The sequence below is a fragment of the Nicotiana sylvestris genome, chromosome 2, assembly GCF_000393655.2.
Source record: "Nicotiana sylvestris chromosome 2, ASM39365v2, whole genome shotgun sequence".
In the NCBI taxonomy this organism is placed as follows: domain Eukaryota; kingdom Viridiplantae; phylum Streptophyta; class Magnoliopsida; order Solanales; family Solanaceae; genus Nicotiana; species Nicotiana sylvestris.
Genome location: NC_091058.1, coordinates 42,733,540 through 42,750,958, shown reverse-complemented (window position 1 = coordinate 42,750,958; position 17,419 = coordinate 42,733,540). Strand labels below are relative to the sequence as shown.

At 38.5% G+C, this 17,419-nt stretch overlaps 1 protein-coding gene across 1 annotated transcript; it reads left to right on the top strand.

The window, feature by feature from the left end:
* The first annotated feature begins 1,560 nt into the window (after positions 1–1,560).
* Positions 1,561–3,489, top strand: LOC138884536 (uncharacterized). The gene has a single exon (XM_070165627.1). The coding sequence runs from the start codon at positions 1,561–1,563 to the stop codon at positions 3,487–3,489; it is 1,929 nt and encodes a 642-aa protein (XP_070021728.1).
* The last annotated feature ends 13,930 nt before the right edge of the window (positions 3,490–17,419 follow it).

The window sequence follows — 17,419 nt, the reverse complement described above, 5'->3', positions numbered from 1 at the left end:
TTCTTCGCTGCTGTAATGACATTTGTCCGCCAGATAATGAGTAATTTGGAGCGACTTCAAGGGTATCTCGCACGTAGGTCCGTGAGACCGAATGATGTCCCACGGGCCCCAGGAGTCGAAGCATTGATGTATTCATGATTTTTCATTTATTGAGTCTGTATTTTGGAAATTATTTTTGAGTCTGTTGGTAGTTTTTAAAAATTCCAAGAAAATGAGTAGTTGAAAGTCTTTTGTAATAGAAAGTTTAGGAATTTTATTAATGAAAATTTGAAAATTCCCAAAAATTGTTTCTTTATTTTTCGCATTTGTTTTTCTTGAACTACGTAATGATCTGATTCATGCGGTATCGTGATACATAGGCAATCCTCATCGGATCCGGTCACATTTTTTTAAATAACTCAGATAAGAGAGGGATGTGAAAAAGAGAGCCAAAAGAAAAACGAAAAAAAAGCAAGGAAAGAGAGGAAAGAAAAGAGTGGAAAATAGGAATAAGAGGAGAAGTACAAAATCCAAAAGTGGAAAGAAAAAGAAAATTGGGGGAAATAAGCAGAGCCGGGATGAAACATGCAACCGTTGCGAAACATGTAGAAACACATTTAACTGTATAGGTGCATCACACCCCAACGTGCGATTACCTATGTGCTAATTGCTTCAAACTGACCTGTTTGTTGTTTACTGTTAAGTTAGGTTCTATAGTAAGGTGGTTGGTTTTGTAGTAGTCTGGCTTCACATTCATACTTCACAAGGTCAAAAGGAAGCATTGAAATGTCTTTGGAAATTCCTCTGCCAACAGTTCCTATTCCAGAGGATAGTCCGATCTCGACCATCCCAACTTCTGAGTCAGCAACTACTGAGGAAAATAGAATTCTGCATCTCCGCATGATGGAAATGTGGGATGCCTGGGCCAATGGAAAAGAACTGCCAAGTGCGATCCCTAGATTCCCTGAGCTTTTTCACAGGGCAAGTGGGACCTCCAACATCCCATGAGTTATCCAAATACCCCACTGGGATATCCTACCATTTCAGCCCACTTTGCTGGAACACCTTCTGAGTCTCACCCCCAGGTGTTAGCTTCAGGTGCAACTTCAAACATATTCACCACTCCAGCTTGTTCAGCTATGGCACAACCTGCTTTACCCAAGCCTAACTTCGATTCATCTTTCTTCACATTTCAAGCACCATCTTTCCCACTGGAACCTACCCAGTTTACTACTAATGCTTACCCTCAGTCGTCCCGATACGAGTTTACTGCAGGGCAGTAAAAAGCCGAAAAAACACCTGAACAAGAGGAAATTACCAGAAAGCATGGAGCAAAGTCTCAAAAATATACAGGGTCTGAGTGGGCAAAAGAGCGCATCTTACGCTGACCTGTGCATGTTCCCGCACGTACATCTACCCTTGGGTTTCAAAACCCCAAAGTTTGAAAAATATGACGGGCATGGGGTTCCCATTGCCCACCTCAAAAGGTACTGCAACCAGTTGCGGGAAGCGGGCGAAAAAGAAGAGCTTCTTATGGCCTACTTTAGAGAGACTTTGGTCGGCATTGCTTCTGAATGGTATATGGATCAGGATATATCTCATTGGCATATCTGGGATGACTTGGCTCGGGATTTTGTCAGGCAGTTTCAATATAATATCGACATTGCCCCTGACAGGAATTCATTATCAAATCTAAAGAAGAAGTCCTCGGAGAGCTTTCGAGAGTATGCTGTCAAATGGCGCGAACAAGCGGCCAGAGTCAAGCCTCCAATGGACGAAACAGAAATGGTCAGTGTCTTCCTTCAAGCCCAAGAGGCTGATTATTATCAAAACATGATGTCTTCAATGGGAAAGTCGTTTGCCGAAGCCATCAAAATCGGTGAAATGGTTGAGAATGGGTTGAAAATAGGGCGAATATTGAGTCAGTCTGTTATAAGGGCTACCTCCCAAGCAATCCAAGGCGGGTCTAGAGGAGTAGCAAACCGAAAGAAGAAGGAAGAAGTAGCAATGACAACTTCGAGTGTAAGAAAACCCCGTTTGGCCAGACTTCATTTCTCTGAAAGAACCCCACAACACTACTACCCCCATCAAGATGCGGCCTATGCTATGCATCTTCAGTCATACGCAGTGATGAATGCACAACCATACGCTAGGCCACAACAACAATTTCACCAAAACCGAGCTCAATTTCCCAGAAATCAACTTCCTCACCAAGATCAGTATAATCCCCGACCCCCACAAAATAATTTCCCCTACAATGCCCGTGCTCGGGAGCTGCCCAGGAAGACAAACTTCACACCTATTGGTGAGTCATATTCTAGCCTTTTCCCTAAATTGGTCCAAATGGGTTTGTTACAACCCGTACCCCCAAATAGGCAAAATCCAGAGTCACCCTCTTACCAACCTGGCGCCCGATGTACCTATCATTCTAGGGTGGAAAGGCATGACACTGAGAGCTATTGGACTTTGATAAGGGTTGTTGAAAATATCATAGAACAAAAGCGGATAGTGTTAAAGTATGAAGACATTCCTAATGTGACCAACAACCCGTTACCGGCTCACAACAATGGACCGGTTATTGGAATGATCTGCGAAGATAAAGAGTTTGATCCTGCCTTGAAAGCCATCATTGCAATCGCTGACATCGAGAAAAAGACAAAGGCTGATGCAAAGCAAGAAAAAGGGGAGAAAAAGAGTAAACCCACCCCTCAAAACACAAAAAAAACAGTGGAAACCAAAACTGAGGTAGTACCCTCGAAAGATGTCATCCTTTATGTGCCCCGGGGTCCTAGGAAAGGACAAGTGACATTGAGCCCTCCAAGAAGGTTTGAGCTGAACAAAGGATCTAAAATGTATGTGCCAAAAGGGACCTATGTGGTACGGGGGCCAATAATTTCACCAAGGCTGAATGAGCCCGTGGTTATTGGCCATGCACCGCAGAGGCCCATGACAGATCCTACTGCTATCCCATGGAATTATAACGAGGCGGTAGTAACCTACAAAGGAAAAGAAATCTTGGGAGAAGTAAATGAAACTAACCCGACTGAGAAATACCTCAATCTGGAGGAAGTGAATAATGCCACGAAGAAGCGTTTCCCACTCAAGAAGCCAGTTAGTGCCGAAAAAGCAGAAGAGTTCTTTAGGAAAATGAAAACTCCAGACTACGAGATAATTGACCAACTCCGAAAGTCTCCTGCTCAGGTCTCTTTGTTGTCTCTATTAATGAATTCAACTGAACATCAGAAAGTGTTGATCAAAACCCTCAATGAAGCTTACATTCCGATTGAAACTACTGTGGAACAACTGGAGAGGATGGCAGAAAGATTCTTCACAATCAATCAGATCTCCTTTAGCAAGAATGACCTGCCCCCGAAGGGGGCCACCCACAACAAAGCCCTCCACCTAACAGTTAACTGTGAGGGGTACTATGTGAAGAGATTCATGCTGGATGGCAGTTCCGGAGTAGATATTTGCCCTCTCAACTCTGTAAAGAATGGAGATCGAGATTGAGAGAATCATGCCCAACAACGTCTGTGTTCGTGCCTTTGATGGTATCAAAAGAGACACCATAGGCGAGATCAATTTGATTTTGACTATTGGACCTGTGGATTTTGAGGTGACCTTTCAAGTCCCAGACATGGATACTTCTTATAATTTCCTCTTGGGAAGGCCTTGGATTCACGCGGCAGGAGCCGTACCTTCCACTCTCCACCAGATGGTGAAATTGGAATTTGAAGATCAGGAGATCATAGTCCACGGAGAGGATGAGCAATCGATCTATCGGGGCCCGTCGGTCCCATGCCTCGAAGCTCGGGAAGGTAGTGAACATATAGTCTATCAAGTTTTCGAGGTTGTGGTCGCAGACCAATATGAAGAAGGAAGCCCTTGCCCTCAACCTTTTCTCTCAAAAGTGTTAGTTATGATTGCCAAGGAAATGATCAGGCATGGTTATAAACCCGGAAAGGGGCTCGGGGCATCATTGCAAGGTATCACCGAACCTATCACCTTACTTGCCACCAAGAAGTTCTTCGGTGTGGGTTTTCACGCCACAGAAGCTGATGTGACGTGGGCAAATCAATGAAAGAGCAATGGTTGGGTTTTATCTCATTGCTCTTTTCCGCATCTCTACAGAACATTTGTCAGGCCCAAGTACAATGAAGAAGAAGAAGATGAGGCCTTCACGACCGAGGAAATTGAAGAAATCTGTGGGGCTATGAGGCAAATGCTATATGAAACCCATATGGTTCAGCCGGGAGAAGGCTCGAGCACCACTGAGGTGCTGTATATGGGGCCCAATGCCAAGCTGCAAAACTAGAAGACTACTCCGTTCCCAATCAGGCGAGAATCCCGGTAGTCCAGTCCTGCCACCTTTTCTGCATCACGAGTTATTTCAGGGTGTAACTCAGATGTTTTTCTTTTAGTTTCCTGTCTTTAAATGCTAATGTAAACTCTGTTATCTTCAAAATTCAATGAAATGAAATTAATATTTCATAGTTCATCTCTCTTTATTCTTTCTGATTTTTTTACTTTTTCTTATTTCTTCTTTCAGTTCTAATAATGCGGCTTTAAATAACATGACATGCATGCAGACTTCATGCCCAGATCCAAACATGCTGTCTAATTGTGAAATAATGAATCAAGAAATGGAATATGATGAAGAAAAGGCTTTTAAGGAAATAAATCGAGAATTGGAACAATTTGAGAATAAACCTAAGCCGAACTTAAATGAAACTGAGCCGGTTAATCTGGGTAGCTCTAAAGAAGTCAAAGAAACCAAGATAAGCATTCACACAGATGAAAGAACCAGGGACGCATTGATCCAACTTTTGTTTGAATTCAAAGATGTGTTTGCTTGGTCATACGATGACATGCCAGGATTAAGTGTCGATTTAGTGGTCCATAAGTTGCCAACCTACCCCGATTATTCCCCTGTCCAGCAAAAACAGAGGAAGTTCAAAATTGATATCAGTGACAAGATTAAAGAAGAGGTCACAAAACAGTTAAAGGCGGGAGTGATCCGAGTGGTCCGATACACCACATGGCTGGCTAACATAGTTCCCGTGCCAAAGAAAGATGGGAAAATTCGGGTGTGCGTTGACTACCGAGATCTGAACAAAGCAAGCCCCAAGGACAATTTCCCTCTGCCAAACATCCACATCCTTGTTGATAACTGCGCCAAACATGAAATACAGTCTTTTATGGATTGTTATGCAGGATATCACCAGGTGTTGATGGATTAAGAAGGTGCGGAAAAGACAGCTTTCACCACACCCTGGGGTACATACTGTTACAGGGTCATGCCTTTTGGTTTGAAAAATTGCCGGGGCAACTTATATGAGGGCCATGACTGCCATATTTCATGACACGATGCATCAAGAGATAGAGGTGTATGTGGACGATGTGATCATCAAATCCAGAACCCAGGACAACCATGTTCGGGACCTAAGAAAATTCTTTGAGCGGCTACGTAAATATGATTTGAAGCTAAATCCGGCGAAATGTGCATTCGGAGTTCCGTCTGGCCTAGAAACTTTGCTCCAAAGTTAGAAGTGCGGCCTAGAAACTTTGAAGTGGGGCAACTCGTCTTAAGGCGTATTCTCCCCCATCATCAAGAAGCCAAAGGAAAATTTGCTCCTAACTGGAAAGGCACATACATCATCAGAAAATTGTTGCCAAAAGGGGCATTGTATCTGGGAGACATTGAAGGAAATAACTCTGAAACAGCTGTAAATGCAGATGCGGTCAAAAGGTACTATGTCTAATCCTTCTGCAGCAATAACATTATCCGATTGGGATGACGAAGGTTTTCATTCTCGCTACCCCAAACACTCCAATCCTTTGCTAACCCTTTGAGCCATTTACCTTTCTTTCATTACCCTCTTTGGAACCTGAAAGTGTCATTAAAAAAAAGAAGAAGAGAAAACAAAACAAAACAGAAAAACAAAAGAAAAATCAAAAACAAAGTTTCCTGAACTACGTTCGACTTGATTCCGAAAGGATACGTAGGCAGCCTCTCCCTGGGGTTCAGTCACACCAAAACAAAAATCCAAATTTGCCCAAAAGTGAAACTGGGGCAGACGTTATGATAATTCGGCGATGATCCCGCCCGAACGATTCCAAAGTTGTAATTCGATCTAAGTTCTTTTTACCCAAACATGTTTCAAGTCCTTTCGATCAATCGACAAAAGGTTTTTCAAAATCAAAGAACGCAGTTGCTTGGATCTGATGCAATCAAGATGAGAGAAATAAAATGAGAGAGTCTTATTGGTGAAAACCTACGGGCACCATAAGGCAATGGCGAGCAGAGAAATCGAAAATGAGAGAGTCTTGGTAGTGAAAACTCGTAACGAGCACTATAAGGCGACGGTAAGAAGAGAAATGAGAGAGATCGATTGGTGAAAACCCACAAAGGGCGTCATCGATCGAAAAGAAGAAACCCCTCACCACCATTGGTATTGAAAGAGTCCTGGCAAGGTTTCTCGGTTTTGAAACACGGGTCGCAATGGGTTTATGAGAAGATAGGATATTTGTGCGGATCGGTTGTCTAGTCCAAGAAGTATGTCATGTCTATTTGAAGTCTGCATGCACCTCAGATAAATCTGTCCTTCCTCCCCGAAAGGGATGCTTCTCTTTTAAATTCATTTTCTTGTCCTTTGTTTACTTTTCCTTGAACCTCTTTCGGTCTAATTCTGTTCCGTAACTAATACAAAGAAAAGGTGGCAAGATTGGTTTTACAAAGTTCTGCTTGATAAAAACCAAGTGTGAGCACGTGATTTTTGCCTCATACGAATTACTCCAAAATAACTCCCGAAATCGGTCTTTTCTTTAATTATGTGTTATTTTTAGGAAATATTGTACGGTTTTCCTATTTGTTTGCATAGGCATATGTGCATGTGTAATTTTATTAATGCATTTAAAAATACAAAAAAATATAATATAATGTAATATGTGTTGCATGTGCATTTAGGATTTAGGATTTAATTTTTTAATTTAGGAATTAAATAGTTTGTTCTACAAAAAAAAGGAAAATGACAAAAATATATGAAATTGTTGTAATTTTGTCATTTAAATGTGCCCTTGTGTGATTTCATTTTCTTTGATTCGCGTGTTAATTATTGTAAGTATTAATTAATATTTGTAGTTGTATTTAGATTTTACAATTAATTAGGAATTGTATTTAAATCAGAAAATTAAAGAAGAAAAAGGAAAAGAATTCAAAAAATGAAGAAAAGATTCGGACTGGGCCTGTTTTTAGGCCCAAAAATTTGCATTTCCTACCCAACCCAGATCTGTCAACCCAAAAGCCATCAAACGATGTAGTATAGGGCAGGAGCTACGTCGTTTTGATGGTGCCGTCTGGGTAATCTCAAGACAACCAAACGACGTCGCATTAGCATTTTTCATCTGGACCGTTGATCAAATAGATCCGACGGTCTAGTTCAGTTCTTTCATTAAACCAAACGACGTCGTATGATTGTATTTAATCGGGACCGTTCATTGATTTTTGATCTGATGGTTCCAGGCCTTTCCCCATGACCGACCCACCTGCATCTGAGACCGACCCAATCCCCACTAAACCAAAACGGCACCGTTTAGTTAAATGAATTAATCCAGACCGTAGATCTTACCTGATCCAATGGACGAGATCAGACCACCCCTCCCATATATAAGCTAAATTCATACCCCAGCCCCCTAACCAAACACCCCCCTTACCCTCCCGTTCATCGTCGTCTCTGAGACGACCTCCCCCAAAACCCTTGCCGCCCTAATTCCCTTTCACCAGAAACCCGGCGGCAACGACGCCGCCGGTCACCACCTTAACACCCCTGAACCCCCTCGGCCTCCTCTTTCCAACCATCACCATAACTCCCCTCGAATCAGGCCCCATCTCTTCAAATCTTAAATCGAAGGTGGGCCTGAGGACACGACCGTCTCCGATGACCACCAAACTAACACCCAGTAACCTTCCAGCCACCCCTAACACAGATCTTCAAACCGTTTGGCTCGAATCATCTCAGAGCTTCTCGAATCTTCATTTGAAGATTCGAGCCAAACATGAACTCACCCAGATCCGTCCCAAATTCATACCAAATGACCCCTAGGCCTCCCTCACCCCTAAGTCGTCATTGGTTCCCTTCGAATCTGTCCAAAAATGTTCGAACCCCAAATCTAAAGAAAAACAAAACCCTAAAAATCCAAACCATGGAATCTGGCCAAATTAAATAAAAGATTGGGGTCTAATAGACCTTAATCGAGGTATTCTCAATCGAGAATACTTTGATTAAAGTCTGTTCGACCTCAAAGTGTCCAAATTTGGATTCGAGCTGGGGTCAGAATATTCCCGAGGTATTTTACTTCATTTTTGTATTCATGATTTTCTATCTATGTATCTAATTAATTTAGTTTTATTAATTTTTCCCATTTTTCTAGCAATTAATTCTGCTCATCTTCAGTGGACTTTTATTTTTGTCCAATTCTGTCATTTGTTTATGTATGCTATGATTGTTATGTGTGTAATCGATTAATAAGTGGCGTCGATTAATTAGATTCCATTAAATCCTTGATTCTGGCAATAATCCTGAAATTATTTGAATTGCCTGTTTTCATTGTTTGCTGATCAATGTCAGTTATAATACGTAATCATTTGATTAAGCTTCATTGATTAGTTTGTTTGTATAGATTGAATCATTCAACATTCTGTTTGGTTTTAGTTCTGATTGTTAATTGCCCGATTAGTTAAAATTCTGTAAATATTGTTCTGAATTGGAAATATTTGTATTTAATGTTTTTCTGCATTAAAACCTTAGGATTTGGTTATAGTTGTTCAATCAGAAACTAGTGTTGATAATTAAGTTTGAACAGATTGTAAAATCTGTTTTGTGTTGGATTCTGATTTTTGTATTAGGGTCAGTATTATTGAGAGTTTTCAGGAGTAGTTGTGTTGGTTTGGGGAAAATAGACTACATGAATACTTGTTTAAGGGCTGCTGAATATTTAAACCTGTTAGTGGACTGATTTGAGACATTCCTAAGTGGGTTTGTGTAAATATAATAGACAACTAATGGTAGGGTTCACTAATGTATTTGTTTAAAGAATACTGGGGAACAAAAGAAAATGGGGGGGGAGGGGCTGAAATTAAGGGAAAAGTTGTCCTTAGTGGCTGATTAAATGAAAAATTCAGACTTAGTGCTATTGAAGTGGAAAAAACTGATTTGAAAAGAAAAAAGGGGGGTCCGGGCAGTAGGCTGGAAGAGGGGGAAACAAGTTGTATAAAAGGGTGTGTTGGGACTGATTTCAGAGAGGACAGAACACAAAAAGAAAGAAGAGACAGACAGAAAAAAAGAGAGAGAACTTGGGATTGATTTTGGAAGAACAGAAAGAAAAATAGAAAGAAAGAGAGAAAAGTCAGAAGAAAAAAGAACTACATTATAACTTAGAGTGTTAAGGTTGATTTTTGAGATTAAGAGTTTCAGGTTACATTTTCCTGAGTTTTAAAAATCAGAAATATTGTTTCCTCGTATCTGTCCGGGTTTGTTTGGTGATATTGTTTGGTTTGAATCTGGAGTTTCTTGAGGTTACTGCTTTGTTTGGTTTTTCACAGATTTTTTTTTGGGGCTGTTCAATCTGCTGAACTGCTGTGTGCGTGCTGCTGTAAATTTTGTTGACCTTCATATTTCTCTGCTGCTGGTTTTTTGCTGCTGCTACTGCTGAATTTTACCTCTTTTACCCTCATTTCTAGGTATATATATTTAGACTCATGTTATTGCAAAGTTTCAATGTTGCAAAGAAATGAAATCTGGACTTCTAAATATGTCCGCTATCCATTTAAATTCATTAGTTGAGTTTCATTTTCTTTAGTTAACTAATATAGCTTATGCTCGGCATGGGAGCTATTAGTCCATCAGACCTCTTTTGAAGTTAGTATAAACTTTTGCAATAATTCTATTTATTTCAGAATCTCATTAAGTATAGTTATATTCGAATTGTCGAGACAGGGGACTTGGTAGAAAGTTGACTATTCTTTAAACTCTGTATTTAGACCATGTTAACTAAGCGCTTGGTAACATGAAAAGATCGAGGAATCACACTAGTAAACTTCGTCAAGCCTGATATTGTTTAATTCTAGTTGACATAAGTATTCTCGTTTATACAAAACAGGGCCTAATAATGGGGATAACTATAAGTGAGAGGTGAATCGATATAATTCGTTGCGATTAAGATATTGGAATATTCCGGTTGGTTCAGATGTGTATTTGCGGTATATGTAATGTCATTTTATTAAATCAATTTGTAGATTAGTTCTTTTTCTTAACAGCAAATGACCCATTTATTTTAGGAATGCGATTAACTCATTTCTTATAAAAATAATATATAAAAAATAATGTCAATAATTTTATAAAGTACAGATTTAGTATTTGTAAATAGCTTGCATAAGCCGAGATAAAAAATTGGTTTGATTTTATCTATCCCAAATTCAATCATCGTAAGCAAATTAACCAAATAATTAGAACTTTGGACTAAAAACAAGTTGTGTAGAAGAATGGATTTATGAATACTGATTGCAGCATTTTAGTCAAAGATATACAAAGTAGAGTTCGCTCCGAGTAGAATAATGAAAATTCTTCGAAAACTACTAGTTTTCTTATCAATTAATTTTTTTTCCCTAGTTTTACACGTAATTCGTTTTGGTAAGTTTTTAAACATATACACTTAGTCTTAAGCCTAGAGAAATAATAAATAACTTGTGCATATAATTATCAAGCTCTAGGGCATATAAACAGATTACGGATGTTGCGTTCACAATAAAATTGTAAATTTAGTTGCACATTATTTTTATCTCATTAACTCTTCCAATTTGAATAGTTTTGAGGTATATAATTCACACGTTTAAAATATAATCTGTGGTCAACACCTAATAAATCTTGTTTTTTTCAAGAAATCTCGAGGCATCCCATTCGGTGATTTCCCATGGCTTTCATATTTAAAATAGATGGACATAATAAACATCTGTAGAAAATTTATATTTCCATTAAGAATATTTTGTGTAATTGGGAACACGTTCGCGTGACATGATTACATTTCTAAAGACAATTCGGAGTATGCGTTCGCGCAACTTCGAGCAAACTTTCTTAATAAAAGGGGGTTTTCGGAGGTTATTAAATTAATTTATTTCATATAACCCGAGATGTGCAGTTCACCATTTAATCATACAAGAGTGACAAATGTTCGTAATTTTATTTTAAGCACGCGCAATTTCAGCCATAAATTCATTTTTATAATAAAAAATATAAAAAAAATACTATCAATCTTATTGTGTACACGTATGCGTGACACGATTCTTTACATAAATATAAAAAAATACGAATATACGTACGCGTGATTCGTTTCAAGGTAGGTCTATAATTGTAAACAATCTAACCAAAAGCGGTAATAAAATCATGCAACAAATTAAAAAAATGTATTTAGTAAATCAAGATAATCAGGCCAAGTATAAATAGTTAAGCGACCGTGCTAGAACCACGAAATTTGGGAATGCCTAACACCTTCTCCCGGATTAACAGAATTCCTTACTAGGATTTCTGGTTCGCAGAATGGTAAACAGAGTCATATTTTCCTCGATTCGAGATTAAAACCGGTGACTTGGGACACCATAAAATTCCCAGGTGGCGACTCTGAAATTAATAAAGAATCCCGTTTCGATTGTCCTTTAATCGGAAATACTCTCTTTACACTACGCCCTCCTCCGGAATATTGTGTAAAGAAGAGGTGTGACACCAAGTCCAAAGAAAAGTACCCCAGCCTCAGCGGGTGCATCAAGTCGATCCCGACTGGCCATAATAGCCGTTGCTCTAAAACCAGAGTTATTGAAAATGAAAAGAAATTCGAAGTCAAAGCTCTAGAGGTGGATTAAAGTGAAAGGGCCAAAGCCCCGCACGGTTGAACCGCCGTTTGGAAAGTTTGAAAAGTTGAGTTCCTCGATTTTAGGAGAGAGATCAATCTTCAGCAAACAACAGAGGTTCTCACCAAAAGAGCTAGTCCGAGATTAAGTGATCAAAAACAATGAAGGCCACAAAACCGACCACCGTTTCAAACTAACAGTTGTTCTTTGTTTGAAAAATTGAAATAGGTGCAATCCAAAGCAACCATGCAAAAAGCAGGTGCAACCAAAAGGAAATGCGCAAGGGTTAGAAATAGCTATGCTGCAATAATCAACCCAAAAGGGAAGTCTCCTCCCAATTCTTTCCTGCATTTTTTACTCATTTTCTTAAACTCAAAAATAAAAAAATAAAAAAATAAAAAAAATGAAGATTGATAAAAAATAAAAATAAAAAGAAGAAGAAGAGAAATTCAAAATCATGGTAGCATATGGTCTCCAATCTCTAGCTACGTCCTTTCCAACATAGGATCCCATTCCCTAGTCGATGCCAGCATAACCTGGTAATCTTTTCCCACCTAGGGTCTCATTCCCTAGTCACTGCCAGCATAACCTGGTAGTTTCTTTTAGTATTGAGTTCCACTCTCTAGTTGATCCCTGGCATAACCCGAGGACCTTTTCCTTTCTCCGGCATAACCCGATGACTTTCCCGGCATAACCCGTGGATCTCCCCGGCATAACCCGAGGACCCTTTTTTCTTTTCCGGCATAACCCGATGAACTTTTCCGGTATAACCCGTGGACCTCCCCGACAAAACCCGAAGACTTTTTTTTTCTCTTTCGCGGCATAACCCTTGGACCTCCCCGGCATAATCCGAGGACCTTTTTCTTTTCCGGCATAACCCGATGACTCTCCCGGCATAACCTGTGGACCTCCCTGGCATAACCCAATGACCTTTTTCTTTTCCTCCCGGCATAACCCATGGACTTCCCTGGCATAAGCCAGGGACCTTTTTCTTTTTCTCCCCGCATAACCCGTGGACCTCCATGGCATAACCCAGGGACCTTTTTTTTTTCTTTTCTCCCAGCATAACTCGTGGACCTCCCCAGCATAACCCGATGACCTTTTTCTTTTCCGGCATAACCCGATGAATTTTCCGGCATAACCCGAGGACCTTTTCTTTTTCCAGCATAACCCGATGAATTTCCCGGCATAAACCGTGGACCTCCCCGGCATAATCCGAGGACCTTTTTTATTTCCGGCATAATCCGATGACTTTCCCGGCATAACCCGATGACTTTTTCGGCATAACCCGTGGTCTTCCCCGGCATAACCCGAGGACCTTTTTCTTTTCCGGCATAACCCGATCATTTTTTCCAGCATAACCTAGTAATCTTTCCAACTTGGGGCCTCCGATCCCCATTTGATTTCATTTTAGATATAGGGTCTCCATTCTCTAATCTCTTTTTCTTTGGGATACACAATCCCGATTTTATTGCTTTCAATAAAGAAATAATTTAGATTTTGTTGCAATAACTCACAAAATTTTCCTAGTAAAAACTGGGGCAGAAAAATTTCGTTCGTTTGTTTGTTTTCGTGCCTAAGCAGGTTTTTACCTTGAGGGACAAGTTTCGAGGCAACCAAAAGAAGAAGTCTCTTTTCAAATAAAAGAAAAAAAAAACAAGAAAAAAGAAGTGAGCTCTAAAAGCTCAAGATAGGATTGAAGTCACAAGCTTCGCATGTCCTGCCTTGATCTAAAAGCTGAAGAATGAACCAGCGATTGCAGCTAACGAGCATCAAGATTCATACCGGAGTCCAACAGCAAGAACCATCTAAGACTCAAGATCAAGTTTCAAGAGACTTATAGATAAGAATCTTGTAACTCACAGTTGATAGGCTTAGCTAGTTTAGCTTTTTATTTTTCCATTTTTTTGTGTAATAAGGAGCTCAGCAAGCAGCAACAGCAGTGAAACCACAGTTTTCCGGTAATCCCAGCTACTTCAGAACACACCGACCTGATTCCTTTATAGCCAAGGATGTGTAGGCAACCTCCGAAGCAAGGTTCGGTCAAACCTTTTCAAAATGCTTCCAAATGGAGTTTCAAACGGGCAAAAATTGCTTGTAGTTTCTCACTTTATCTTTGCCCGAAAACTCTTCATGTTTTCGAGCAAAGAGGGGCAGTTGTGAGCAGCTTATTTCTGACCATGATTGAATTTATTCCTACTTTTCTCTACTCACTACCCACTTTCCCCACTTTCTCCACTCACTACCCACTTTCCCCATTTTCCCCACTCTTCCCACTTTCCCCACTTTCTCCACTCACTCCACTTTCCCCACTTTCTCCACTCACTACCCACTTTCCCCATTTTCCCCACTCATGTTCCCCACTCTCCCCACTTTCCCCACTTTTTCCACTCACTACCCACTTTCCCCATTTTCCCCACTCATGTTCCCCACTCTCCCCACTTTCCCCACTCATGTTCCCCACTCTCCCCAAAAAATATTTCCTCCACCCACTCTTCATCATTCTCTCTACCTATATAACACACATCAAGACCTCACCTTAAAAAAATATATATATAGAAAAGGGCGCATTTTATAAGAGAGCTCTCTTCTTCTTCTTGGATTTTTTTCTCCAAGCAACAGAAAAATACAACAGATCTCACCCTTTCTTCCCAAGAAAAACAGTCGCACACACTCATTTTACCACAGAAGCTTCTCTGAAAATACACACCTGAATTCACATCCAACATTTGAGAGACTCACTTTGAAAGTTCTTCACACTCAAAAGAGCTGAAAGCAAAGGCTTCAAAATTCAAAATTTTCAGCTGGATTCGAGTAAAGGTTTGCTGCTCTATTGCTACTGTTGAAATTGCTTCTTGAGCTCCTCATGTGATTTGGATTCTGCTTTTCTTTGGCTTATCTCTTGGTGTCCGCTTAACTCTGTAGGTCAGTCCCAAATCCTTTGTATTATGTTTTGCTGAATGGCTATATAAAGTTATTGAAATCCTTTTAGATTTTTGGATTTGCTCAAAAATATGATTTCTGCTATTCTAGTGTGTCATGAATGAATGTTTGGTTTCCATTTGAATAAAGTAGTGTAATGAATCGAAAATGTTAAACTTTAGATTAAATGTTGACGAAGTAAATGCTGTAAAGATTTTGGAATCTGTTATTTGCTTTGGGAGTCTTTACTCATTTTCTTTAATTTTCACTTCTTGTCATCGAGGAAGAGAATAAAATCCAAGCAAATTTGCTCTTAAATCGAGGATCTGATGGCCAACAATGGTTATCTTTTAATAGCAAACAAGTTGTAAATTATATTCTATACTCCACTTTCAGAAATAAGATAAGCAGCATCATGAGGTATATAGTTTTTTTTTTAGTAGCAAAAATATAAAGATATATAGTATCACAAGTTTCAACTCGTAGGCATAATGATTCCTCAATAGTTTGTTAATGAGTTGTTTGTGCACTCCAGCTTTTACAACCACAATCTACTTTATTTATTTGGTTAGTTTAACGTCAAAATTTGCCCCCCTATCCTCTCTGCCTCACGTTTTCTTGTTCTTGAACTTTTTGCCTCCTGATTTATCCAATCCTTTTTTTACTAGTCTATGTATTTTCATGACTTGTACATTAAGTTACATAAGTCGAGCAAATTTAAATATATATCTTCCTTTTTTACAAAAACTTTTGAAGTATGTATATGTTCGTGTATGTATAAAAGAGATAGAAAACGCAAGCTAAAAAAATAGAAATTGGCTTGAACTTTCGTAGTTTACTTTAGGTGCGTTAATTGAATAATTGTCATAGCTACGGGTACGGTTCCCGTAACGTAGTTTGTGACACCTAGTTACTAAAATCCGGGGGTACAGTTATGTGACCCGACCACAATTTAATCTTTAAAAAAAAATTAAACATGTTGTAGATCGTGAGTACGGTTCTCGTGACATGATTCACAATATGTAACAATAATTAAATAAAAGCGGTTATAAGGTAAAAATGCACAATAGTTTAAAACATGTATTAAAATTAAATAATATGCAGTAATAATAGTTTAAGTGACCGAGCTAGAACCACGGAATCCGGGGATGCCTAACACCTTCCCCCGGGTTAACAGAGTTCCTTATTCAGAATTTCTGGTTCGCAGACTTCAAAAAGGAAAGTCGAAATTTTCCTCGATTTGGGATTTAAAATAAATCGATGACTTGGGACACCAAATAAACTATCCCAAGTGGCGACTCTGAACAGAATTGAATAAATTAATTCCATTTCGAATAATGTCACTTTAATTAGAAAAACTCCATTGTAATACCTTCGGGCGTGTAAAAAGAAGGTGTGACAATATCAATATTAATAAATAAAGTATAGCTAATTGATTAAAGTAACAAAATCTAGCAAACTTGTCTAAAATTGTTATTGTTTTTAATGTTGGCATATAACTTGAAAACTATATATTAGGCATGATTTTTCTTGCATATTAATTATTCATATGTTAATATAGGGACCAGGTTTGTTTGGTTATTTTTTAGTCCTTTATTTTTATTGATTAAAAATAAGTCAAACTCAATCACAATCAGATAAAATATGTCCTTCCATCATATTCCAACACATTCCCTTATTCTACCAAATCTCTCTCTCTCTCTTTTTTTCTTGTCATACTTGAACTTATATTTTCGGTATGGGTAACTTGATCTCCTTTTATTTTTTTTATTAAAACCATATTTACCATTCAATGCATATAAACGTATTGCACGAATGTACTTAGAGAAAGGAGGAGAGGAAGACACTATTCCACATTCTTCATCATACATATTTGAAGGAGAATTAGTTTTAAGTTGTGCTGTTTTAGAAAAAAGTAACAAATTCGGCAAACTTCTCCAAAATTATTATTAGTTCTCTATTATTTTCTTCTTCTTTGTATTGAACATTGTTTTCATTTAGGATTGTATATAAGGATCAAAGGGTTGAACAGTTTGAGCCTTTGAGACTTTGAGCTTTACTGATAAATTCAAGCTGTATACTCATTCAATAATTCATAAAAAAATCAAAATAGAAAAAGATTAGGGATTTATCAGTCTTGTGTCATTCCAGTAGATTTTCATTACAATATCTTTTTTATCACGTGTCATTATTGACGTGCAACGCATGTACATAGAAACTAGTACTATATTAAAAGCACGAAACCCCTTAGTGAAATATTATTCACCTTTTTTATCTTTTTAAAAATGAATTTCACATTAGATAAAATTGTCATTGTTATACCATTATTTTTATAATATTTAGGACTTTTATATCAATTAAAACTTTGACAGGTTAAATTTTTCCTTATTTGTTCTATGTAAAAACTCCTAATATTTAGAAACTTTAATCTTTCCTAATGTTTACTATAGAAGAAGGAACATTACATCGACATTCTTGACTTCTAACAAATTATAAGTGCTTGTTTTCATATAAAAAATGGTTACTTCACATAGAATATCTTTCTCATAATAATTAGGAAAATTGAAATTGAATAACCAATTTGGGATGGAAAAGATAATAAATAATCCCAATTAAAGA